We start from the raw sequence: 27,696 nt of genomic DNA on the forward strand, positions 1-27,696 counted from the left end.
ACAAAGCCCTGAAAAGAGACTAACAACAAAGAGACAATGAACAGCTGAAAGATTAAATAACATTTGCCTTTAAAAAAAGGAAAATGCCTTCTGGCTAATTGGGCCATTTTTGATTATATTCAAATGGCAAGTGGAGATTAAACCTATTTTGGAGACCCTAGGGTAAGTAGAGCTGGAGCCAGAATTTTACCTCAGATTAAACATTTAGTTTAATTGAGAAAAATGCATATTTTATTGAGAAAATAAATAATTACACATAATATGAAAACAGTCAATATCCACAGGGTATTTTTAATCTTTATTTGCAAATTTTGATATTTGGTGTGTTCTTTTTTATTTAAGAATAATATGTATTGTTTCGCAATGATAGAACACACAAGGGCACAGTTAGGCCTGAGGCGGATTGAGTGTATTCTAATCAGCAGCTGATCTCAGGGTGTGGACAGGGTGAACAGTTTGGGTAAATCAGTTAGAAAGCTGTACTGTGGCATAGAGAAGGATTTAACAGTTCGGGGGTGATATGATTGCAGGACTGTGATTGGTTGAAAACTAGGGCTGCTGAGCTCTGGACATATCTGTTACCTACTCAGGATTTCAGTCAGTGACACGGAGAACACTGTGAGGTCATTGAGGTCAGAAAGGATTTCTGAGGATTTCTGCCTCACACAAGGGGAGGGAGGGTCTTATCCCTTTGAATAGTTGGGCTTTTTGGAATGTTTTTTTCCCCAAAATTAAAATGGTGTTCTAGAACTCCATTGCTACTCAGTTAAGCAATGCCATTGTTGTGAATTAATGATGGACTTGTGCGTTATAATTTTGTTCTTTTGCTTGAGCAACACAGAGTAATTTTACTGCTGAAAATGGGGTCACTGGCATTGTATCATCTTCATTTGTTTTTTTTCCTGTTGTCATTATTTCTTAGATATGGCATAGCATGTTTAAGCTATTTAACTAGTTTAATGGGAAATTAAAGCTGGCCCATATTAAATGTGTAGGCAATGCTTTAATTTAACTCAGATGAAAATTCAAACAAGCAAATTGGGGGAATCACATTTAAAAACAAAAGTCCTTCACATTCACACTGAGAAAACATGGTGCAGCTGTGCCCAATGATGGTTTAAGTCTGTTTCGCACCTGGAGGTGGTTCACACAGACGCTCCTTATTTGACTCGTGCTCCACACGGGGTTGCCTGGTTCACACAGACACACCTGATTGGACCTGTGCACTTATGCAGGGTCATGTGGTTCACACAGATATACCTGATTGGACCTGTGCACTTATACAGGGTCATGTGGTTCACACAGAGGCTCCTGATTGGACCACTGCACTTAGGCAGGTTTATGTGGTTCATACAGACACTCCTGATTGGACCTGTGCACTTACGCAGGGTCATGTGGTTCACACAGACACTCCTGATTGGACCTGTGCACTTATGCAGGGTCATGTGGTTCACACAGACACATTTGATTGGACCTGTGCACTTATGCAGGGTTATGTGGTTCACACAGACAGACCTGATTGGACCCCATGCGCTCTGGTGCTGAAAGGTGATGGTAGGAGAGCTCTCCATAATTGTGAGTCCCCTCAAGGTCATATCTTGATTCCATTCAGACCATTTGCTTTGGAAAAATTAATGCAGTATAGGTACAAACATTTCACATTTTAGTTGATTGACCTTTGTATGTGCATGCAATAATACGTGTTCATGTGAATTCAGAAAAATACGTTAAGATATAGCCGTCATTTTTTGGATGTATTTTTGGTTATGAGACTACAATCTTATGTATTTCTCTAATCGAGTATTGCACCATGATCGTTAAATTAAGTAGATTTTCATCGAGGCAAATGTAAAAATGACCTATCTTAAATTTTTTCATCTTTTCCACTTTCTGGGCTGAATACCATAGTTTTGCAAATTTTTCTGACAGTCCGCTGATGCACATTTTCTATAATAAATATATTCAAGCACATTTTTAAGTTGATAATTTTGCCATGATTGTTGAATAATGAAATAAAATAATAATAAAAATTTGAAAACATATGAAAAAATGAAAAACATTTGAATATTAAGAATTGAAGAAGACAAAAATGAAAAAATGTTCTTTAAAAACTAACTTTGATCAACATCATAACATAAATGTCACAAAAGTAAACAAATAAAAAATAAAAATGAAAAATATTCTCAATAAATAAAACAAAAATTTTAAATTAAAACATTTATTTAAAAAAGTTATTAAAAATAAGAAATAATGGGAAAAAACAAATACATAAAGTATTAAATTAAAAGTAAAATAAAGAAATAAAACCAAAAAAATAAAAATACACAATTATGAAAAAATTATGGAAAATTTTGGAAAAAATTGAATTATTTTTGTTGAAAAATACAAATAAAATGTAATATATTTTTAAATAAAATGTTTAATAAATAGTAGGTTTCCATGTATTAATTTTAAAAATAAATCTTACATTCTGTTTTTTAGAATTAAAAAATTTAAAAATTTATTAATTTGTAGTTTACATTTTAAATAGTTTTTATTTTTTATTTTAAAAAATGTAAAGATTTTTATTATCTTAATTTACTTATTTTTATAATAAGAAATTCATTTTATAATTATTTTATTATGTAGACATTGCTTTAAATAAAAAAATGAATAATATCAAAAAAAGATCATGGTGAAAAATTTTTAATTAAACAACTAAAATGATTAAGTGCTTAAAAATTTGAATTTGCAGGCAATAGTGCAGGCAATAGTGACCTCTAGTGAATTTTGTTTGGATCTGCAGTTGTACTAAAATAAAAAAGCTTAGGCTTAAGTGTTTAAGATTATGGTTTGGGTTACAGTTGAAATTAATGTTGTATAAATAAAAAATAAATAAAAACCAATGAATTAAAAAAATAAGGAATAAATGAAAACTAAATAATATAAATAGATGAAAACAAAAAATAAAAAATATAAGTACAAAAATAAAAAAATAAAAACAATTTAAAATCTAAATTACTTGTAATTATTTTTTAAATTACTTGTAATTATTATTTTAATTGCATGTAATCATTTGTTAATTATTTGTAATTATTTGTAATTATTTTTTAATTACACGTAATTATCTTAATTACTTGTAATTATTTTCTCAAATGTTTTGTATTTTTTTAAATTACTTGTAATTATGTTTTTAAACGTGTAATTTTAAAATTAGATTTATTTACTTCATTTAATTTATTTATATTTATTTACTTATTGATTTATATTTCTTTAGTTGTTTGTTTATTTTATGTTTTATATGTTTTTTATTTTAATTTTGTGATTATTTTATTATTTTTACAATTATTTTTTAAATTACTTGTAATTATATTCTACATTACTTATTTTTTTCACTTGTAATTTCCTAATTTAATTTATTTACATAATTACATTTATTTACTAATTTATTTATATTTATTAATTTTTTTGTTTATTTATGTTTTTTATTTTAATTTTAATTTTTTTATTATTTTATTATTTGGGGAAAAAAAACCTGGACCGGAATTTAAAAAAAAACTGGACTGGACTGGAAAATAAAACCAGGACTGTAATTTATTTTAAAAACTGGACTGGACTGGAAAAAAAAACCTGGACTGGAATTTAAAAATAAACTGGACTGGACTGGGAGAAAAGAAAACCTGGACTGGAATTTAAAAAAAACTGGACTGGACTGGAAAAAAAATACCTGGACTGGAATTTTAAAAAACTGGACTGGACTGGTAAAAAAAATACCTGGACTGGAATTTAAAAAAACTGAACTGGACTGGAAAAAAAAAACCTGGACTGGAATTTATTAAAAAAAAACTGGACTGGAAGAAATAAAAACCTGGACTGGAATTTAAAAAAAAACTGGAATGGACTGGAAGAAAAAAAAACCTGGACTGGAATTTTAAAATACTGGACTGGACGGGAAAAAAAACCTGGACTGGTATTTAAAAAAATAACTGGACTGGACTGAAACTGAAACTGACTGGATTTAATTTAAATTACAGCCATCTATTAAAAAATATCAGGCAATAGTGATGTCTAGTGATTTTTGTTTGGATCTGCTGTTGTATTAAAAATATTGTTCTCATTAAGATTTAGGGTTAGATTTGAAGTTAATGTTGATTTAATGTTAGATTATAAGTAAATAAATAAATAAATACATTGAATTACTTTTTAAATTACATGTAATTATTTTCTTAATTACTCAATTATTTTTTAATTACTTATAATTATTTTGTAATTATTTTATAATTCTTTGTAATTTTTAAAAAAATAACTTGTAATTAATTTTTTAATTACAATTTTTACAAATTACTTGTAATTATTTTTTTTAATTGTAATTTCTTAATTACAATTATTTACTTGCTTATTTATATTTATTTACTTGTTTATTTATATTAATGTACGTTTGTTTACTTGTTTGTTTTTTATTTAAATTTTTGTTATTTATTATTATTTTATTATTTTTATTAAATTTTCAAAAGAAAAGGGGAACCTTCAGGGATATTCCATGGAATTTCTGGCATATTTAAACAAATAACAAGTACAGGGAACCTCACTGGAATTCATTTAAATAGCAGGCAATAGTGACCTCCAGTGAATTTTGTTTAAATTTGCAGTTGTATTAAAACTAAAAATCTTAGGCTTAAGTGTTTAAGAGTTGAAGTTAATGTTGTTAAAATAAAAAATAAATAAAAATAAATAAATAAATAAAAAATAAGGAATAAATGAAAAAATAAAAAATTTTAAAATAAAAAATTTAAATAAATGAAAACAAATTAATATGAATAGATTAAAATAAACAAATAAATAAATAACTACAAATACATTTTAAAAATTATTAAAAATCATAATTACATGCATTTATTTTCTTAATTACATGTAATTATTTCCTTAATTACTTTCAGTTATTTATATTTATTCATTTATTTATATTTATGTATTTTTTTGTTTAATTTTTATTATTTTATTTACTATTATTTATTATTTACGTTTATTTTGATTCATTTATTTTTGTTTAATTATATTAATTTTTATAATTCCTTTTTATTTTAATTTTTAAAAATATATTTTCATTTCATTTTTATTTTTTTGAGCTTTTCATTTTTATTCATTTATATTCCTTCAAATTTATTCTTATTCATTTATTTTTTGTTAATGTTCATTTTTTATATTTATTATATTTTTTTTGTATTAATTTATTTTTATTTATGTTTATTTTTTATCTATTAATTACATAGTTATTTTCTTAATTACGTATTTACTTAATTACATATATTTTTTATTTATTTGTATCTTTATTCATTTATTTTTATTTATTTTATTCATTAATTTTTCATTTAATTTTTATTTCTATAAACACCTCGTACATACACGCATCTAGTCACACCACCATACGCACCTCTACCCCTACTTCTGTACCACTGCACTTTTGCATCATAGTGTACCCATCCACATTAATTCATAAGTTACCTTGATTGAACAAACCTAAAAGTGTGAGATCAAATATATCATTTTTTTTCATACTTACTGAAGCTCAACAAGTTAAGCAACTTAGAGATTGATAGATTTCTTACGCAACATAACACAACACATTTGCGAGTAAGAACAGTGTGTGGTAACAGTTTATTTTCATTTTTAAAAGACCTTAAACAATGGCCCTGTAAGACATAAGACTTCTCACACAGCAGTCCTTTTCTTTCCATAAAAAAAATCTGCAGTCTTATTTAACTGCAGTGTATATTTATACATATGTATTAAAAAAAATAAAAATAAAATAAAAAAAACACAATGATAAATTACACCTGGTTATTTGCTTCATAAAATCACTATAGATCAGCAAGAGCTGTCCAGGGCATGATTTAACTGATATTAAACTGTGACATCACAACCATCAGTCCACAAACCAGTCAGCACACATTATAGTAGTCATGCAAGTAGTCATAGGCATGCAAACATTATGTGACTGCAGGAGGACACCATTCACCACCAGGACCTGAGAGACAATCTGTTCCTGCTGCTCATTGGTTCTCAGCAAGGCTAGAGTTACTGCACCTTTACTCAGACAAACATGGGTACTGAACTAAACTCTTTCTGAATACAAAAAACCCCAGTAAACTACAGTCCTACAGTTGTGTTTGCTTTACCTCTGGTTCTTCCAATCCTTCATATACAAAGACATTTAAAAAATAAAAAACAAATAAAAAATACTGTTTGGCCAATGCATATCCATAACACAAAGCCTATGACAAATTAAATTGTTTTTTTTTTTTTTTTTAAATGGCTATAAATGCAAATTTGTTTTAATTCCAACTGCATATAAAGTAACATGTGACAATGCCAGAGTGAATGACAGTTTCAGAGGTGATTGTTCATTGGTTTCCTCCTCAGTGTTCCCATGTTTGACCTTTGCATCCTTGAACGGCATTAACTCTTAACTGTTATGGCATCTGGAATGCTGCAAAAAAAAAAAAAAAAACCATGACATTAAATACTAAAGATTTTAGAAGTTAAGCAGGGGAGAAAGGTCAGAAGATGAATAAAAGAAAGTTTATGGATTTATAATCAACAATTTAACTGTGTGAGAATGGGATCCCTGCACATGAAGCATTTCACACACACAACTTCTAGAATAAAACTGTATCAGATGTTTTCAGTACAGGAAAGTGTAAAAACCTGGAAGCTGAAAATATTAAATGTGTCTATACTAGACTATGAATGAATATAATGGTCATGTTATACATGAACAAGAAAATATACAGTGCCACAAAAAAGTATTTGCCCCTTCCTGATTTCCTCTAAAATTGCCTGTGTCTCACTGAATGGTTCCAGATCTTTAGACAAAATACAATATTTAGACAAAGGGAACCTGTGAAAAACACAAAACACATTATTAAATTATTTCATTTATTTATTGAAAAACATTAAAGATCCATATAACCCATGTGAAAAGTAATTCCCCCCCATAAAATAAACAACTGGTTGCAGCACCACCAGCAGCAATAATTGCAACCAAATGGATCCTATAATTTGATATCAGTCTTTCACATCGCTGTGGAGGATTTTTAGCCAACGAATTCAGACCAACTGGTAGGTTTTGTTTTCGAGCATTAAGTGCTCGTTTCAGGTCCTGCCACTACATCACTATTGGGTTCAAGCAAAGACTTTGACCATTCCACTCCAAAACAAAAAAGCAGCCATTCAGAGGTGGACTGCCTGTTGTGTTTTGAAATCCTGCATTACCAAATTATGTTTAAGCTTCAGCTCACAGACATATGACCAGACATTCTCCATAAGAATTTTCTGGTACAGGGCAAAATTAATGGTTCCTTCAATAATGGCAAGTCATCCAGGACCAAAGGCAGCAAATCATCCCCACACCACCACACTGACACCGCTATGTTTCACTGTTGAATGTTCTTACTCTGAAATGCTGTATTTGCTTTATGCCAGACATAATGGGACCTGTGCTGTCAAAAAAGTTCCAGTTTTGACTGATCTGTCCATAGAACATTATCCATTAACAAGGCTTGGGAAGGGTCCAGATGCATTTTTACAAATATGAGAAGGGGACTGATGTTTCTCTTGGTTAGCAGTGGTTTCCATCTTGCTACTCTCCCATGAATCCCATTTTTGCCCTGTCTCGTTATTATTGTGGAGTCATAAACACTGACTGCAGTTCTTTTGATGTTTTTCTGGGATCTTTTGTGACATCCTGGATGACTTGTTACGGCACCCGTGGAGAAATTCTGGCAGGCCGGCCTCTCCTGAGATGATTCATCACCGTTCCAAGAGTTCTCCATTTGGAGATAATGACTTTCACCGTGGTTTGGTGGTGTCCAAATGAAATGGCTTTGTAACCCTTTCCAGACTGATATATTTCAACAACTTTTTTCTCATCTCTTCTGGAATTTCCTTTGATCATGACATAAAGTGCTTGCATAAATGTTGTGATGACAAATTCACTCTGATTGTAAGGTTCAATATGAATGAGTTTTAGATTGAACAGGACTGGCTGCAATCAAGCCTGGCTGTGTTCAATCAGCTGATTAATTAATTAATTAAATTTGGTTAATTGGTTTATTAAATAGCTAAGGGGGCAATTACTTTTTCATGTGCAATATGGGTGCTTGATAACATTAAAAGGCATACTATGCAGGATTTTTAAACTTGAAAATATTGTAAAATAACCATGCTAAGGCATATCTATGATGCACTGGCAATCTCATACATTCACCAAATTCCTGCACTTTTTACCTGTATTTGTTGTTCTGAAATGTGCTCGGAATGTTTCTGGGCATGGCACTCTTTTCTGTGTGAGGAGGGCATGGCTACAGAGCCAGTGGTTTGGGATCAGATTCCAATGAAGTGTTTGTTGCTAGTGAGCTGCTGCAATTGCGGATGCTAAGAAGATGCATAAAAGAATGGATGAGTGTAGGAATGGATAAATGAATGAATAACATTGAATGAGGGAATGTGTTGAAGAAGGAGGAAATAACTGAATATTTTTCAATAATAATATCCAGTATTAAGGTGAACTTGAATCCTTGTTTCAGAAAATGAAGACTGCAGACAACCCAGAAAAAGCAAATGATTAGGCTCATAAGAGACCTAGGCAATTATACACGCTTTACCTCGCACTCAGAAAAGTCAATACTAAAGGCTGAAATTAATTACAAGCCGATTCGAGGCAATACGTTCGAAAGAAAGCAAAGAATCAGCATAAACTGCGCACAACAGCAATATAATATATTCTATATGCAGTATCAATGCCGCGTAATGTGTTGGTAAATTCGTGGAGATGCGTTCATTGTGCAAATCTGTCAATGAATTAGCGCTCCCAGACGACGTAATGACGCGCTGTTAATTATAGGCCTCAATAAATAAATTAAAATCAGACGCGGCGAAGAGAAATAAATTATTAAAAGTCCTCTAAAAATAATCCATAAAAAGAGAAAAAAGGTAATTCACAAAACAAGGAAATGATCTCTTAATTACACTTTATATACAAAAAAAAAGAGAAATGTACGTCTCTTTCAAACCATGCATTCCGTTGTAAATCCGTAAATAATCCACACAAGTGATTCCAATGTCCGATTCCAAACGAAGATTGCAATGCTTTCTTTAAGGCAATTACATAATCGCGATTTTAACAACAACGCAGAGTACTCTTCAACACCGGTTTACCGCCATATTTCGAAACGGAACAGCTGATCGATCACGGGACACTGCAGACACCTCCCTCAAAATCAGGGCCATCCCCTACATCACCTCAAGTTTTCGGAACGAACATCTCTTAAAGGGACACTACATTACATTACAGTGTAAACAAAAGAGTAAAATAGAAATAGATTCACCCGAATTAAGTTTTATTGCACATGAATGATGACCAGTGTACCATTATACATTTCAGTTGGGCAATATTTTTTGCATAAGCACAAATTATCAACAGATAAGTGTTATATGTGTTTTGAGCACATAATATAAATAAATAAAAAAAAGGCGGTGTCACAACCGAAGGAGGAAAATGCAAAATAACTGCAACAGCACTAGGGAGTAGCTACCGTATGATTTTTTTTAAAACATGAAAGATCATTATAGCACTGCCAAATATGTAATAATAGAGGAAAGCAGGAAGGGGGCAAATACTTTTTCATGGCATTGTATCTAATAGTTAATGATGGCAGACAACCAAACACAATGCTTTGATATAGAATCTTCTGAACACTGCCCATGGACAATAGTGTTTAAGTGCTGCCCCTTCAATACCTATGTATTACAAGAATGCACAAAACAAAAAAACCACATTACCTGGCAGGGAGCGGAGCGGATCAGGTTTGAGCTTCTCTGGCAGGTGCTGGACCGTGGTTCTCAGCTTTCTCACAGGCCTCTGTCTGCTGGTCTTCTTTGGCTATGCTGAAGAAACCACACTGACAGGAAGTGACACATTAGATCAGTATGAGGGGGCTGTAGAATCTATCTGACAGGAAGTGATGTGTTAGCTCAATGTAAGGGGCTACAGAATCTCACTGACAGGAAGCGATGTTTTAGATCAGTATGAGGGGCTACAGAATCTCACTGAAAGGAAGTTATGTATTAGATTAGGATGAAGGGCTGTAGAATCTCACTTGACAGGAAGTGATGTGTTAGATCAGCTGTAGAATTTCACTGATTCTGAAAGTCATTCTGACCATTAAAACCCTCAGAATCCTGAGAGGAATCCATCCCTGCTTACCTTCCAGAGCAGAACCAGCAGAAGAGCCAGCATCAGCAACCCGGCCAGTATGCCCAGCAGAATGATCCACCACAACGCTCTGCCATAATACGGCAACAGCTTCTCTGGAAACACTGTGACTCTAACCTGCAGAGCAACAATACTATCCAATGACCCATTAGAAGCTTCACATCCACCAGTGAGTAAAAGAGCTTACTTTGATAAGAACATGGTAACCAATAAAAAAAAAATCTTGTTCAGATCAAACTAATTTGGTAAATTGATTGCTTCACTCTAGTGTTTCTTTTGCGCCTCTACATCATGAAACCTATGCACTTGTTGTACGTCGCTCTGGATAAGAGCGTCTGCTAAATGCCTATAATGTAATGTAATGTAATGGTATACTATTAATCTTAAATGGTTGTATTGCCTAATTAGTATACAAAAAAATTCCCACTGTGGCCAGTTCAGTGTGTTCAACAAGTGTGATACACCTTACCTCCGTCTCAGAACTTCTGAGAACCTTGTTCTGGGCCGAGGCATCGAGCCTTAAGAAAGCCTTAACAACGATTTTCAGATAATCCCAGTCTGCATAATCCTGCACACAAAGAAGACAAATGATGTGAGAGGAGAACAGTTTATCAATAATGTTTACATTAAGCAATTGTGTTAAATGATTTATTACATGCAAAGTGTTTTTAAATGCTTTAGTGCTGAATATAACAGAGACATTCTTGATGTTAGGAAAAGAACAGATTCCACGGGCTGTATGTGGCTGATTCCACAGTACCGCTGAAAAGGTATTATTCCAGAGACGGAATCTCAGAGAGACGGCTGCAGTGCTGTCCAAGCCCTGCAGGGGGCACCTGACCTCCACACACCTCGCTTCATTGCTACATGTCTGTCAAGGAAACACAGACGAGCCTTTTTGCATCTTCCCACAATACCGGTTATAAGATTTTCTATTTTTTTTTTTTACTGTTCTTAAGGATAAGTAATTAATTAAGAGTTACCAGCATTTTGTGTTTTCTTTTGTTTGTAAAAAGAGAGAATCTTTCTCCACTTGCTGTTTTGCTGTCTTCAAATTCACGCTTGCTCCTGGATTTTGAAGACTCCTGAAATTTTTTGATTTGGTTTAAACATGTCATGCAAACTAACCTGACTGTCAAACAATGGACAATATCAAGAAATTACATTTTTTTAAATCAATCGTTGTAGGAACCAATATTTGCAAAATTGTTCTTGCGAAATTTAAAAGGGAACGTTACCTTAATAGACTTTATTGGGATTATTTCTTCTTCAGGGGTGCACTGGACATCATCCAAACCATGAGTGTCGATCTTCACCAAATATATAATGTATTTCCCCGCAGCATTCTCTTTGGGCCACTGGATGTGCAGAGAAGCTGTGCCAGGGGATTTCAGTGGCCTTCCCAAATTCATTATCTGTATAATGACCATAAAGAGGCCAGAATCAGTGCACAACAGAAAGGGTTAGTGTCCCATCAGGGCACAGGTTGTGCTGTAATATGTACAATAAATTAGCCTAAAACCATTTTCTATCTGGGTCTGATGGGGTAGCATGGAACTCTGAAGACGGTGTACAATTGAATCAAAACTTTGAATGGAAGAAAAATGAAAAAGACCCTGAATTGATAGTCAATGAGACTGCCGATCTCCTCTTCTGACTTTATGGCCCTCTGTCCTTCAGCCGGGCTTCTGAAGTAGACCTGGGAAGGTCTCGCCGCTCTGAGAAACATAAATCATCATGCAATCATGCTACAGACGTCTGAACAATGCAAGAAAGCAAGTATTTTCACCGAAGGAGAATATAAGGATTGATAAGAGATCTAGGAAGGCTGATTGGAAATGAGCAGTGAGGGACTGGACCCAAAACACAAACTCACACTGACACGGAGAGTGTGGGACTGGACCCAAAACACAAACTCACACTGACACAGAGAGTGTGGGACTGGACCCAAAACACAAACTCACACTGACACAGAGAGTGTGGGACTGGACCCAACACATAAATTCATCCTGATACAGAGACCATGGGACTGGACCCAAAACACAAACTCACACCGACACAGAGAGCATAGGACTGGACTCAAAACACAAACTCACCCTGACAGAGAGAAGATGGGACTCGACCCAACACACAAGCTCATTCACCCTGACACAGCGAGGGTGGGACTGGACCCAACACACAAGCTTACTCACCCTGAAACAGCGAGGGTGGGACTGGACCCAACACACAAGCTCACTCACCCTGACACAGAGAGCAGCAGCTCCATCACTACTTTAGCTCTGGCTTTCATTGGGGTCACATGTTTCTGTTCACTGGGCCTGGAAGAAATAAAAGCATGTAACTCTAACTGTACCATTGTATTTGGGATTGTACATATCCAACAATTCATTAGCACATATAAAAAATAAATAAAATAAAAAAATAAAAGACACATATGCTTTCTCACATTTGTGTGAAGATGTTAAAATGATAGTTCACTCCAAAATTAAACTTTAGCATTCCATTCATTTGACTTGACAGCCTCATCTCTCCAAGGGATTGGGTTTCAGGATCAAGACTCTCAAATTCTGGGACACAACCCAAAATGAACGGAATAAATTTAGATTTGTCTCATCTACTAAATTTCTCTGTATAATTTTAGAAGTTCAGTTGTAAGTGAAATGAACAAACGTATTGCCCCCTCACTAGTCTAGTGTATTTTATATATTTTATATTTCGACAAAGTGTGCATGCGCACTTTAATAGAGAACTTAGTGTTTATGCTCCTTTTAATACAAAGCTTAGTATTTAATACAAAGGGAGCATAAACACTAAGCTACCATTGTATTCCTGTATGGGAAATAAAGTCTTTATGCTCAGGTAATTTCAGGAATTCTTTGCATTTGACTATTGACGGTAAAATGTGAATAATTCCTGAGATCACCTGAGCACGAGAACTTAATTTCCCATACAGGGCCCCCTCCTCCTTTATTGGTCCTGTCCTTCCTGATATTTACACCCCTGTATGCTGCACTCACGTCTGTCCCCTGCAGTAAGAGGCAGGTCTCTGCAGTCCCCATGCTGTAAACTATAACCCCCATTAATCACCACAGCCTCAAGACAAAAAATAGTGATTTTTGTGCTTTTAAACAGAGAACCTTGAAGTACCACCTGGGATTCCCTCCCCCTCTCCCACTCCCAGCTGCATCACACAACCTTTCATCAACTTTCACTTAAATTTTACTTTACTCAAATTTTATTTGAAAAAAAGTATTTGTGACACCCTCACTAATGTTACCTATACATAGCCTTCATAGCATCCAGTAGTCTGTCCCTCCCTGGCCTTATCTACATAAAATCCCTCCCCCTAAGCCATAGTTTGAATAATCCTCTGCTATTCAACACAGCTGTACCTCTTCTGCTTGGCGCGTGCCCATTCGCACACCTAATTCTATAAATCTCTCCCTCAGAAGCTCAGACCCGACCTTGTCATTGACTCAAAGGTGAACCCTGGACCACTAGATCCACCCCCACTGTGGCCAGGAGCTTATCTGCCACAGGAGGCCTCCGACCAGGGTACTGGGCGGGAAAAACGCCATATCCGGTTCCCTATCATGGAAACACACTGTACTCTCTGACCCCCTAACAGGTGAACCTCCTACTGCCACTAACTCCCCTTTTTTTGAGGACATGGCCACCTGGGGGCCCTGGGGCTGATAATTCCTCCCTCCCCCCCCCCCACCCTCCTGCAATCTCAGAGCAATGGGCCAGGGTCCTGTAGGGGACACCCCAATCTTCCTGCAGGGCTGGCACAGGTTTTACACCCCTTTATGGTATGCATGGCGTTTCCGCAAATACGTCCTACCATCGCCCATCTCTCCCTCCCGTCTGCTCTGGTCTCCCCCCACCGCTGCTCTCCCCCCACCCATTTTGAAATGTACACGACCTCCTCGAAGGCAGTAAATCTGTTCCTGGAACTCTAGAACTGCAGTAGAATCCACCAAGCTGGTCCTCGAGAGCAAGGATCTTTCTCCTGAGTTGTTCAGTTGCAGATGAATGCCTCCTGGACATCTCCTTCCAGGCATTCAATCATTATGTAACACTTATACTGAACTGTCCACATTTTGACACCTTACTCTGTTTTTATAGCTTTCTGAGCCTGTCAGAAAAAACTAACTCAGGTAAACAAAACCAAAAAGGAAATCAGAGTCAGACAAGAGTAGTTGATTCACGAGAAGGAGATATATCTCATACCATTTACTCTGAATAAAAAATTCAAGAAAACATACTATTGAAGGCAGAAACAAAGCAAAATCTGCTGTAGTCTGGAGCACACTTGTGGACACATTTTTGAAGCCATACTAGCACTCATAGAAGCTTACCTTTATACCAGTCAATACCCAGTCTGTTAATTAAAATTAGTTTCCTTAGTTAACGATCAAGAATTCTCTCATGTGAACACAGAAAAGTTAAAAGAAGGCTGGAATTACTTGCCAATGGATTATTCCATTGTCGATATAGCTCAGGAGGTAAGAGCGGTTGTCTGGCAGTTGGAGGGTTGCCGGTTCGATCCCCCGCCCTGGGCATGTCGAAGTGTCCCTGAGCAAGACACCTAACCCCTAATTTCTCCCAACGAGCTGACTGGTACCTTGCATGGCAGCCTTTCACCATTGGTGCGTGAGTGTGTGTGTGAGTGGGTGAATGAGAGGCATCAATTGTAAAGCGCTTTGGATAAAAGCGCTATATAAATGCAGTCCATTTACCATTATTCAGAAGCATAGTTTGCTAGCATTCATTTAGATTGTAACTGAATACTTGACAACCTTGGGAAGCAGACAAGCAGATAAGACTACACTGGTGTGGTCTAATGCAATAAGGATCTTACCCAGGACTAGTCTGATGATATAATGACCTTACTTATGGCTGGACTGATGTTTGCAGCATTTCTGCGACTATACAGTGCTATTGGTTTAACCTGACTGTTAAAGATTCTTTAATTTAGCCCAGATCAGCTATAACCAGAGTGCAAGCATAGATGGCTTTTGAATGGCTTCTGACGGGACTGGCAGCAGACTACAAATGTTTTTGAGAATGCTTTCACCACAGTCTGCTCACAGGAAAATCCGGAACGGAACAAGATCACGAAACTGCTCACATTGCAAAGCGCAGGTCAATTTCAACTTCTGTGGTATTGAGAGAAATATCACCAGGGGTCAGTTGAATGTAGAACATTACCTGAAATAACAAAAAAAAGATTCCTAATGAAACAGAAATAAGGTGCCTTTCATGACTGTGGTATGAATATAAGAACTTGTAATTACATCAGACTGAACATGGGATTTGAGTGTAAGCAAGTCCTAAATGTTGTCATTTTCATTACAAAAACTCCCTTGACAGACACCTTAGGCACAATATAAATGTTTTCATTCTAATATATTAATTTATAAGAACAAATCCAATACTTACTTCTGAGTCTCTTTTGAATGGATTCCCCAGTGCACAGTTTGTCTGCGATCCATTCTGATTGGCTACACAGAGCACCTGTTTATCCTGTAGGGACAAAAGAGTTAGACACCAACACACAGCCAATCATCCTAGTCCTAGCAGAGGACTGACTATTACAGCCTATCAGGGCACACGCCATAGTGACACAGCCAATCATCCTAGTCCTAGCAGAGGACTGACTATTACAGCCTATCAGGGCACACGCCATAGTGACACAGCCATTCATCGTAGTTCTTGTAGAGGGCCGACTGCTACAGCCTATTAGGACACACATCACAGAGACACAGCCAATCATCATAGCCCTTGTAGAGGATGGTCTCACCGTAGCCCTGGGGCAGTAGAAGGTGGAGTAGCGCAGAGCAGGGGGGAAGCTCGCCACCAGCGTGGCATCATGGGCATCCTCCCCATTCCAGTTTGTCACGGCAACCTCCAGAGCGATGTCCTTCTGTTCACCGAGTGACATCACAGGTACACCATTCTCTCTGAAAAGCAACCAGATCATTTCACTTTACTCCAACATATAAATCATTTCGATTCATAACCTTAAATACAGTAGAGAAATCGTGAATTACTACCATTGATTCCTTTGCTCATACATACACAGGTAATGGTGAAAACTCATCTGTGCTGGGTTCTCTGTAGAAGAACTTGTACTGTAGCTGCAAGTTACTCTGGCAAATGTTGTCAGCCCCACAGCCTTCCTTCAAAAATCCAACCTGAAATAGAGTTCAGCAAGCCTCAGTGTTACATGTATCCTAGCATAGAACTGGACAGTCAAAGAATAAGAAATGTTACCCTAGGGACAGATTCAGTTAGTGCAGTTGATGGATTAGCTTCCACATGCTTTAAGTACTAAAGAATCCAGTGCACCTGAGAGATGATATTTTTAGTTGGCTGACTGGAGTTAAGAACAGGAAGTAGTTCAGGAAGAGAGCTTTGTCTCGTCCTGCGTCGGATGCTCTTGATGGACACAGATGTCTGGATGGGAATGGGTTGTGTCCTGTCCTGGATGTCATCCTGAGTAAGAAGGTGCAAAACCGGAGCAGGTTTACTCTACCGTGTGCCAAAAATGCCTCATGTCGCAAATTATTTCCAAACGGCGGAAGGAGAAGATGAAGATGCAGCACCTGCAGTTTGAGCTCAGCGGAGATGCAGCTCCTCTTCCTCTGACCTCGCAGCTCCAGGGTTCCGCTGGACTGCGAGTGCTCGGGCGATTTCGTAAGCGTCAGAAACGTGACTCGAGAGGGCAGGCCTCGCTTCATCCGGTCAGACTCCACCGTAATGCTGTAAGCGATAGCTACCAGGGAACAGGACAGTATTACGACCCAGTATCGCTACCAAGGAACTGGAGACAGTATTATGATCCAGGATAGCTACCAGGGAACAGGACAGTATTATGACCCAGTATCGCTACCAAGGAACTGGAGACAGTATTATGATCCAGGATAGCTACCAGGGAACAGGACAGTATTATGACCCAGTATCAGCTACCAAGGAACTGGAGACGTATTATGATCCAGATGCTACCAGGAACGGATATTAGTATTAATCCAGATGGCTACAGAACTGGAGACAGTATTATGATCCAGGATAGCTACCAGGGAACAGGATATAGTATTATGATCCAGGATGGCTACTAGGCAACAGGATGCAGTATTGTCATCCAGGATAGCCACCAGGGAGCAGGAGATCCTGGTGCTACAGCAACATTGTTGACACCCAGCCTCCACATCAATTCTCTCTCAGTCTTTTATTTAATGCTTGCCTCCTTTTACTCCCATCACTGCTGCAACCTCTGCGCTTGAATCCGCAGAGCACAGACAGGCACGTGCTTATTGCACTGCGGTTAGCAAGCCGGGCTCACACAGACACAGACATTTCACCTGTAGCTCAACAGGTGGGCCGCGGGTACCTGATTGGCCAGCTGGGGTCGCTGCTGTGCAGTAAGGCGTTGCCATTGGACCAACTGAACCCTCCCTCCCCCAGGCATCATTAGCGCCAATTCCACACAGCCCCGTGGGGCTGCCACAGTCAGCACTACGCAGTCATCCGACATATTTTACCTACTCAGTTTGGGGCTGTAGGAAACAGGGTTCGCCGTATAGGTAAAGCATGCGTTGACCGTCAAACTGTAAGAAAAAAAGCACATTTCTTTGTATTTCTTTTCCATTTCCTCATGAAGTTGAAAAGAATACAACACAGTCTCTGAGATGTGGACACTTTGGGAAAGGGGGGGGAATTCACAATCCAAAGTGTCTTTCACTCTGCATTCCAAAAAAATATTTTCATAATATTCCCAAATAATCCTACCATACATTGTTTCCACATGTTTTCTTAGTCATGTCAATCTCCTTTGGTGTAGTTTTGATATCCATGTCGATATGAATGATAGGTCTTGACCTGTAACATGAATAAATGCCATTTAATCTGCAGTCCAGTTACGTAATCAAATTAATGAACATCCAGACATAAAGGATCCAGCAGTTACCTGTATACAAATACTGCATCTGAGAGAGAGCCAACAGCTAGGTCAGGATATGAATTCCTGTCCAAATCCATATTCCCAGCCAAAGAATACCCAAATAATTTGACATTGTGATCATGTCCTTCAAGGATCTGAAATCAAAAAGACTTCTGTTTATTTCCATATTGAAAGTAGAGTGATTAATCACATATGTCATATTGGCCAGGCTTGGCAAAAGACTGATGCCACAAAATCATCTTCCTGATAATGAAGGACTGTATTTTTTTTTATTTATTTATTGATTTATTTATTTATTTTTACAATGCTATTAGCTATTAGGTTATAATGCTATTAGTTTCGATGGACACAGCCAGTAGCTTGGCTCAGACTGACAATCTAAGATGCAGAAAGTATAAATATCCTTGGACTTTCCAAAAATATGCAGAGCAATCCCACAAACCAAGACGTTTTACAACCAGAGGCATGTCAGTTACACTAAAAGCCTCATAACTGTATACAACAGGAAGAACAGAGAAAGCCGTTTCAAATATCAAACATATGCTAAGCTTTATTCACTTAGCTGGAGCTTTAGGTTTCTCTCAGTGAGAGCACTGCCTTTTTTCATTTTTCAAAGATGAGTTCCCATTACAGCTTATTTGTTTAAACTGCAGTTTCTTTAATCAAAAAACTGCAGTTTACGCAAGGCTTGTAAAAACATTGGAGAAAGGAACTTTAAGCGGAGTAGTGTAATTTAAAAATCTTCCTGCCATTGCATTACTGTTACTGTGCATTAGCATGCCATTGCATTATGTGTATCACTGTGCACTGGCAGCTGAGCTGCGATTCCAGAGTAAGGGGAAACTCTCAAAATCCAGCTGACCTTGAATTATCCTGTAGGTCAGAGGGTTGCATTATACAGGCTGTGCACTTGGATGTTAGCCAGGGGAGGTCTAATTTGTACCACAGCAACAGGGATTTGAGGGATTTGTTCTAACCCAAAGGGCTGAGGCTAGAAGCTCAGTCTGAGGGGTACAGACCTGCGCTGGCGCGGTGTTGAGTCCATCTCTGGAGCCATGATAAACGTACACTCGTCCTGCACCAGCCCCGTCGTAGGGCGCCCCCACCGCCATGTCTGTGAAGGAGGAGCAGACTGTGCATCACCTCTCAAAGACCAGGGCTTCAGCGCTATGGGCAGAGTGCAGAGCCTTCTACCTTCATATGAGTCCTGAGTCAAGTCCCCAATGTTCTCCACTGCCAGTCCGAACATGGAGTCTCTGGGCCCGTAGAGGGGGATGGGCACCACCCTGTCCCATTTCCCCTCCTGGTTGATGTAGACGAACACTGCACCCCCCACTTCTCCATCCTTCAGAAAGAACTGAGGGGCTCCCACTGCGATATCCTGCCACCTGGAAGTGAGTAACATCCTCAAGCTTCACGGTTGCTGAATCAATCTCTGATTGACAGATCTGTCTCAAACAGGGTGTCATGCCTTAGACTGAGGCCAGTTAGCCCTTTATAGTTAGCCAATTAGCTGTATAGCTGTAAATGGTTAACATATTTAGCCAGTTACCTGCACATAGTTAATGTAGGCAGTTAGCACTACATCATCTGCCAGTTAGCTCTACAGTTAGCATTGTTAGCCAGTTAGCTAAATATGGTTTGCCAGTTAGCTCTAGATCGTAAAACAGAAAATACAAGGCCTAGATTTATTAAACAAAAAACTGTAATGAGCCTTGTTACAATGGTACAACAGCCAATAGTTAATAACGATAGCCTTTATTGCTCTTATGGCAGCTATGACAAAAATAAAATTCAATAACGTGGTATTCTGTCGTGAAATAAAGCACCCATCACACACCCATCTCCATTGAGGTCAACCACAGCCACATCATAGCCAAAGGAGGATGCCAGTCCTGGTCCTTCCAGGATGAACTCCTCAGACAGCATGAAGGAGGCCTCGGACTCCTTCTTCAGCAGGACCACTGCCCCGCTGTGGTTGGCTCTCGGTGCTCCAGAGACGATGGTGAGCTGGCCCTTTCTGCTGATGCTTTTCCCAGAATCCACAGAGAATCCTGCGGGTGAGAATAAGATGCATTGAACCTCTGCATGCGGTTGGTTGAGCAATTACATTTTAGATTCATGAGTCAGCTGTAAATGTCAGTTGCAACATGTTAGTCTTATTGTGTGTTTGCATTTGTGATACGTACAGTTTATAAATTATGTCTGGGTACAGAATGAGCAACATTAAGCAAGTATTTACAAAATGTTTACCACTAAATCAGATAACTAGGTCATGTGCAACAGGTAAGAAGTTAGTCCATGTATAATGCAATGTATAACAATTTTAAAGCAAAAAGTGCTGTCAGTATATACTACCTTCCAGAACGATTGCTTCTATTCTATTACTATTCACCATAACACATTTTCTTCAAACAATATGACCAAAGGGATGACTTGGCGAACATCTGAAGCCAATTATTATATTTATTTAAAAACAGGGTTACGTAATTCTTCTAAATTCCATCAAACACATACACCAATATATTCTGCCATGGGCAGCCATAATTGTATCAGAGGAGATTTCCAGTGAGTGCTGAACCTCCAAAGGTGGTGTCCTGTGCATTCTGGTAATGGACCTGAATCCACTGCTCACCTAAATAACTGTTTGGAGGCACTGGCACTAGATCTGGGTCCAGGCGATTCTCATCTCCCACTTCATAGGGCCCATCATCAAAATAGCCCAGGTCCAACAGCGTACTGTTCCTCTGCTCTATGCGGACGGTCCCTAGATTGGAAGAGGTGAAGGAAGGGGATATAAAACATGGGTGGAGCAAGAAAAAAGGTCTAAACTTGAACACCAAAAGCTGTCGAGCGTGATGCTGTGAAATAACATAATACAATACCTTGCTATTAATGTGTACTTTTGTAACAAACAGCCTGATACTCGGGCCTAGTTACAAATATATCCAGAGAGCCAAGAAAAAATCCAAGAAAAAAGGAAAAAACAAACAGGAAAAATCCACAACAAAATGCAAAAATTCTTTAATCCAGCAATAAAAAGGAGAAAAAGAAAAGATAAGGAAAGATCTCCTCCGGCTTGAAGATTCCCTGGTACCTTCCCGGCTGATAACTTTGTAATAGTATGCTTGGGGTCTCTTCCTTCCAACAGTGGTAACTTAACTTCTCACCACACCTCTGGTCCCAGACAGGCATTTAGGATGCATGTAGAATTTCACCCCAGGTTCTTCACAAACTCTACATCATGCCAAACACATTTTTTTAAAAACCATAGGCCTCTCCCCCTCCTTTCTGTCCTACCTTTCTTACTTTACTTCCTGCACCCCACTTCCTCTCAGGTAGCCATTTTGGGAGGGTAACCCCCTCCTTAAAGGGACCAGTGCCTATTTAAAGTTTGCCTTGTGTGGCAGTAAAATGGATGGATGGCAGCCAAACCTTTCCATGGTTCACAAGGACTAATTTACCCGTACAAAGATTATTTGTTCAAATCCACTATAATAAAACATAAAATATTTAGATGATAACCATGGCACACGGTTAGTATCACACTTTCTTCAAGGAGTATCTATTGAAAACCTTACTTCAACATGACAACTTTACACCAAACACTGTTTCTTTTGTAACATAGTTATGCATGTCAGATTGTGTAAAATTTTTCCACCCTTCTTGAAATCTTGCCCCGTAAACGCAATATTCTGTTCAGATCCAAAAGGAAAATGTCACAAAAACAAATAAAATAGGTAAGACTTGAAGAAGACAAGCTGATCCTTATGGTGAATTTAAAAAGTAATTTGGCCAGGATCCTCCTAGACTCTTTCTGTTGAAAAGTAAGAAAAACTGGACCCTACAGGAAAAAACAGGATGACGATGGCCACTCAGAACCATTATGTAATGATGGCCATTGACATGTCTTTCTACACTGTTGTTGATGTCTTTCTGTGAGAGCTCATACTGATCATTCCCATTCTGCATTGTGCTGGTGAAACATGAGCATGTTCACCTGCCCTGGTCTCTCATGCTCCTGCCAGGTGCACCGCAACAACTACCCCTCCTTTCAGGTCAAACATCTCCTCTTCCAGCCCTGATAGCCACAGCTACAGACAGCCAGACCTGCCCAGCCACACGTGGTGCTGTGCATGCTGGGATGCCAATGGCTTCAGTAATGGATGAGCCCAGCCTCTAGCCCGTGTGGCAGCTCTGAATTTGTTGTTCCTCATTTTCCCAGATGTTTCCATGTTTTTACCCCCTACCTACGCTTCCGGAATGCACCTGAACCTGAAAGTGGAGACTAAGAGCAGGAGATACAAAAACAAATATTTTGGCAATCAGGCCATCATCAGTGCCTGTCAGCTGTCTGACCACAAAAACATCCATTCCATCCAGACAGCTGTTTGGCCCGTCTCACACCTGGCTGGTTGAACAGTTCTGATCCAAATGCTTCTTCAGGAACGCAGTTATTTAGCGTTTGAACCGTACCTTATCAGCTGCGCGCCTGCTCTAACATGCTGGTTCTATCTGTTGACCTGTTGACATGACATTCTGTTATCAGGTCTGATCGGCTGAGAGCACAGACCACAGGTCTATTTGGGGAACATTATTCTGTAGCAGGAGTGACCTGAAACACCCATAAAATGTTCAGATCTTGAGGCGGCTGAAGGGAATAATCTTGAATGTCACCTCCAGAAGATGACACTACATGCGTGTCTGTCTTTTTTTGGATAATTTGTCTTTTTTTATTGTAATACATTTCCTCACTGTTTCTGTTCAAGAAAATGTTTCTTTTTAAACAAACAATGTAGTGACACAGTGTTAAATCCACAAACTACTCATAATGACCTTTACCTCAGTGTGTATATGGAATATCCCCCATACCTTTCCAGCTGTAGGCACCAGGAGCCCCGAACACCGCGTAGTGGTAGTCCTTCGTGAAGGCGGCGGAGAGACCCTGCTGGCAGAACCCGAACCTCTCGTGTCCTGCGCTCCGACCCTCGCAGAACTTCCACAGGCCCCCGTCCTCCTCCGAGCCGACGCTCAGGTCCTCGCTGAGCACGTAGCAGCGGCCCGTGACGCCTCGCGACTCCTGGGGCGTGTTCACGAAATAGCGCCGCTGGTAGCGATGGGCGCAGGTCTGCGGAAACGACATCAGAAGTGCTGAGTCACTGCAGGTGGAACTCCTGCTTGTGAGGACATAATGAGGACTGCTTACAGTGGCCAATCAAAGATCACTATAAATAAGGTCTTTTAAAGGTACAGTACATGTAGGTTGAGCTGTTTTACTCAAAGCTTACCACAATCTTCCCCCCAGGGCCTTGACTCTGCACTGATACCCCCATCCACTGGTTCTCCTTATTCTCAACTGTGAGATCGACTGTGTAAACACACAAAAATAGAACTCTTAAACGGCTTGTAAACAAAAGGAGCCGCGTAGACGCGTTGGCAGAAGGCTCACCTTCGTCGTCGATCTGTACACGGTCGCAGTCGTTGAGCTGGGTGGTGATGTCACAGCTGTACAGGCCGCCTGTAATGTTAGCACCCTGGTGGGCCAAGGCTTTAGCATGCGGGGCACCGATCAGCAATCTGAAAGAGATATTTTACTCCATTTGTTTGACTGTCACATGCTTTACATCACTTTAATGCTTTATATCACACTTCAAATTATATCACATTTCAAATTAAACACACATGTTTGAGTCAGGATAATTTAACTTTCTATAAAAGACACTGGCACACACCATCTTACCATTTTTGTATTTGTTTGGCTTCAGATAATTTGCATTTATACAGCAGCAGTATAAGCCAGACATGCATATTTTTTCAATGCAAAATCTGAAGAATCTGGCCCTTCTTCACCAGCTGCAGTACACAGACTCCTAGTCCAGGCCCAGTTGCTCTCACACCTGGAGCAGTTCCCTCACTGGTCCCCCTGCTAGTGTCTCTAAACCCAGACCTGACTGGCTTACTGGTTTCAAACTAACGACGCAACTACAAATTTTACACCACATTCAGTGAATGGTCAGCCTGAGGTTTTTATCTCTGTGGTTCTACTTCATACATGCGCATTGATTTTTTTCTTTGCTCAATATTTTTCTGTTTGTTTTGGGAGCTCTGTTTGTCTGAGGCCCCATGAATGCACACGTGCTGGTGCTTGGTTTCGTCCTGAGAGAAGCAAGCCTGATGAAGCCTCTCGTAACATTATACTTGCTCATCAGTCATGGATGTTATTACCAATTTGCTATGGCAATAATATACCTTTGTGCAAGGAAAAAATAATGGTTGATTCAATTGGCCATTATGGAACCAAACCTCCACCACTCCCAAAAGTAATTTATTCTTCTTAACCTACCTTCTTGAAACAGTTCTAGAGGTGCTCTGATGTATCTAGTCTGGACATTATCAAAATTGAACTGGACATGCCTGAACTTTCCACTTTCGTGAATTTGAGAAACTTAAAATTGTATGCTGCTCATGGTGTCTTCCTGATCCTTGGGTTAACCCTGCATTAGTTCATTCCAACGATGCCCCTAGTAGCCCCAGTAGCCACAATTCCAGAGAAATATGCATCGCTTCTGAATGGTGTCAAATCCCCTCTAGTACTGTGTGACCTGCAGTGTGAATATAGTCCCTGGTTTGTGAGTGGATTAGAACAGTGCACAGGTTTGGCACAGGTTTTTGCATTAGAGCAGTGCGCAGGTTTGGCTCAGGTTTTTGCATTACAGCAGTGCGCAGGTTTGGCACAGGTTTTTGCATTACAGCAGTACACAGCTATTGGCTTTAGTGTAGCCTGCACAGGTGTAACTACCATTCCCAAATTTTGGAGAAAAAATGGAGGAAGCTAAGAAGATGTAGGACTACAACAGAGCCTCTGAACGGTAGCTGCAGAATTTAGCAGGCTACTGAGGGACAACATTGACATCTACTTGCAATACCCCAGTTCTTAAACACACAGTTGGCTGAACTCATGAAAACAAGCTTACATTTGAAGGGTAAAAATAAACCCATCCCACTTGTAAACTATGTTGCTTAATACATTTTTCAGGAGAAGTCTATTTTACGTTCACTTACTTGCATGAGCACAACTGATCATAGACTGATCATAGTGCAGCTTCAAAACAATGCAAACATTGTTATAATGTTATAAAAATGACAAGATTACCAGTGCCTGAATTTATTCAATGATGTTAAATCTATGTTGTCACATTGACTCATTATCTAAAAAACCAATGACTTATGGTTCATGTATAACTACACACACACACACGCACACGTACACATGCACACACAAACACTTCACAATGTCTACTTGGCCATCCAACATTCATCCCAATTTCTAAATCAGAAAATCAAAAACTCAAAATCCACTTGACCACAGGGCTGCACAGGCACACAAACCCAAATAATATGGTGATTATTAATCAACAGATGTAGAACTTGCTGCTCATCATATTTATACCAGTCAAGGTCTGCATAGTGTCTTATTAGAAGCATGTGAAAAGTCACAGTGTGTTCTGTGTGGAACACACCTCAACGCTCCCACTCCAAACCAATCAGTCATCCACACTGATGTCAAACCCACTGCAGTTTGCTCAATGCTTCCCTTTGCTTTCTGGTGAAATAAACAACACAAACCGAAAAGGAATGACCTAAAATCACAGATTTCTGCAACTGCTTCAGTACTCACATTTAAATGTGTAATAAATGCAAAACCAAATATTAAAATATCAAAGCATCCCATGATTATGCAGGTCTTCAAGTTTCATTAGTAAACCTAAAATCTTGAAAGACAGAATATCTTCAGGACATGGTCACTTGCATTGGTCACCTTCAAAAAAAAATAATGTTACAATTATGGTACAAATAATAATTCAACAACATAAACTTACAGCATCTTATCAGCAGGACTGAGTTGCCTATGCAGGGCGAGTGAAAATCCAAACAGGCTGCCTGATTCTCCGTTTTTCCTGAGGACATAGCGGGTGTCCAGGTTGAAAGCGGCAGTGTGCGTCCATACGAGCAGACAGCAAACTGCACAGAAAAGAGAGAGCCACTTGGAACTCCGAGAAGGCGCCATTTCTCTCGGTGTTGCGCCGTTTTTCGCGTCCGTCCCGTGTTGGGGCTTTTCCTTTCCTGCTGGGTCTCTGAGGATTTAGAGTGAAGAGCAGGCAGTTTCCCAGCCCTCCTGCACCCACACTGCCATTCATTAGCATGTCCTGAGCCCCTCACCTGCCCACGCACACACACACACACACACACGCACACACGCATGCACACACACACACACATGCACGCACACACACACACGCATGCACACACGCATGCACATGCACACACACGCACACACACACACACACACACACACACGCACGCACGCCCGCACACACACACACATGCACGCATGCCCACCCACACACAAAAACGCACACAGTATATACATGGACACACATGTGCACGCATACTCTTATACACATACACATACACTTCAGTATGTTCGTTTTGCCCCTGCAGCTACATTCAACCAAATTATATATGTGTATATGTGTATATATATAATTACTGCCGTTTCACAGGGTACAACCTTTTCTGAGATTTCATTTAAGCATTTGTGGCATTTAGGCTGTTGCATGTACTGTTCCAAAAGCTTATAGTAAACAGATATTTTGAAAACACAGAGTAAATTAGCTATTTTGGGAAGATGTAGCCCTCTTTAAGAATGTTTTTGATTGGTCAAATGAGTTTGAAAGGATCCTGAAAATTTTAAAGCAGTGAGAGAAAAAAAACTGTGAAAACCAGCAGTGACAACACTAAAGAGCAGATATATCTTATCGGAAAAAGTTATATCCTTAGAGGAATCATGCCAGGATCCTGCAAACAAAACAATTGGTGCAACTGGCAAAATACTCACACTGTGCTTGCAGTAGTGAAGGTCAGGGCTGGACAAGAGTGCACTGTTAAAAAGTACTTAATGCAGCAAAATGCTCCACTTTTCCAGGTTCTAAGTCATTGTCACACTGCATAAGCTACCACACAATGCACCACACATTAAGATGCTAAACAAGCCACATTAATAAGTTGCTTAACACAGTATTTGTTGAAGACCCAGACAGCAACAGGTCAAAAACAGCGGGCCCATCCCCCAGATCCAGGCTCTTTCACGTGTGCTTGTTCAGGGAAGATATGAGTCTGGTGTTCTGTCATGCTTTACTACGCCCTGCTGGTACTTAATTTCATCAAACACTCTCTAGATTACAAATGTAGAGTTAATTTATCCAAACCCCCTTTCCCACACCCAATGCCTCTACCCTCTCTCTCTGCTTTTCTCCTTTTCCAGCTGCTGATCTCTCAACTGCAGCTATATCTGTCTGTCCAGTGAGGAAGAAGCAATCTTCATAACTGAAAACATCTCTACAGGTGTCAGTCCGGATTCAGTCCTTGGTCCTCTCCTCTTCCCTCAAAACTAAGTCTCTAAGTTAGTTTTGATGAT

At 38.8% G+C, this 27,696-nt stretch overlaps 1 protein-coding gene and 1 long non-coding RNA gene across 3 annotated transcripts; one reads left to right on the plus strand and one right to left on the minus strand.

The window, feature by feature from the left end:
* Positions 1-5,615: 5,615 nt before the first annotated feature.
* On the minus strand, positions 5,616-27,433 carry LOC135240894 (integrin alpha-6-like). Of its 2 annotated transcripts, XM_064310929.1 has the most exons (27): positions 27,118-27,433; positions 26,099-26,240; positions 23,668-23,795; positions 23,507-23,586; positions 23,091-23,346; positions 20,854-20,985; positions 20,059-20,272; positions 19,413-19,606; positions 19,238-19,332; positions 18,225-18,352; positions 18,047-18,136; positions 17,804-17,865; positions 16,864-17,033; positions 16,607-16,753; positions 16,337-16,452; positions 16,059-16,218; positions 15,698-15,781; positions 15,387-15,466; positions 12,493-12,570; positions 11,868-11,970; positions 11,491-11,667; positions 11,236-11,337; positions 11,013-11,123; positions 10,722-10,820; positions 10,244-10,369; positions 9,820-9,938; positions 5,616-6,466 (listed from the first exon to the last, which is right to left on the minus strand). In XM_064310929.1, the coding sequence occupies exons 2-26, from the start codon at positions 26,101-26,103 to the stop codon at positions 9,840-9,842; spliced, it is 3,036 nt and encodes a 1,011-aa protein (XP_064166999.1). In that variant the 5' UTR covers positions 26,104-26,240; positions 27,118-27,433; the 3' UTR covers positions 5,616-6,466; positions 9,820-9,839. The 2 variants fall into 2 exon arrangements, with proteins under 2 accessions (XP_064166999.1, XP_064166998.1); XM_064310928.1 differs by lacking the exon at positions 27,118-27,433 and having other exon boundaries at positions 26,099-26,388.
* LOC135240896 (uncharacterized) lies at positions 8,362-10,422 on the plus strand. Its single transcript, XR_010325822.1, has 2 exons — positions 8,362-8,440; positions 10,224-10,422. It is a non-coding gene; the product is annotated as an uncharacterized LOC135240896 (long non-coding RNA).
* Positions 27,434-27,696: the final 263 nt, after the last annotated feature.

The sequence above is a fragment of the Anguilla rostrata genome, chromosome 15 (assembly GCF_018555375.3).
Source record: "Anguilla rostrata isolate EN2019 chromosome 15, ASM1855537v3, whole genome shotgun sequence".
Taxonomy (NCBI): Eukaryota; Metazoa; Chordata; class Actinopteri; order Anguilliformes; family Anguillidae; genus Anguilla; species Anguilla rostrata.

Coding starts and splice junctions, on each gene's coding strand:
- LOC135240894 (XM_064310928.1), bottom strand. CDS start 26,286: ATGGCGCCTTCTCGGAGTTCCAAGTGGCTCTCTCTTTTCTGTGCAGTT. Junction 11,338..11,490: donor TCCCAATAAAGTCTATTAAG/GTAACGTTCCCT, acceptor AAAAAATTTCAG/GAGTCTTCAAAATCCAGGAG. Junction 10,370..10,721: donor TCAGAAGTTCTGAGACGGAG/GTAAGGTGTATC, acceptor GTTGCTCTGCAG/GTTAGAGTCACAGTGTTTCC.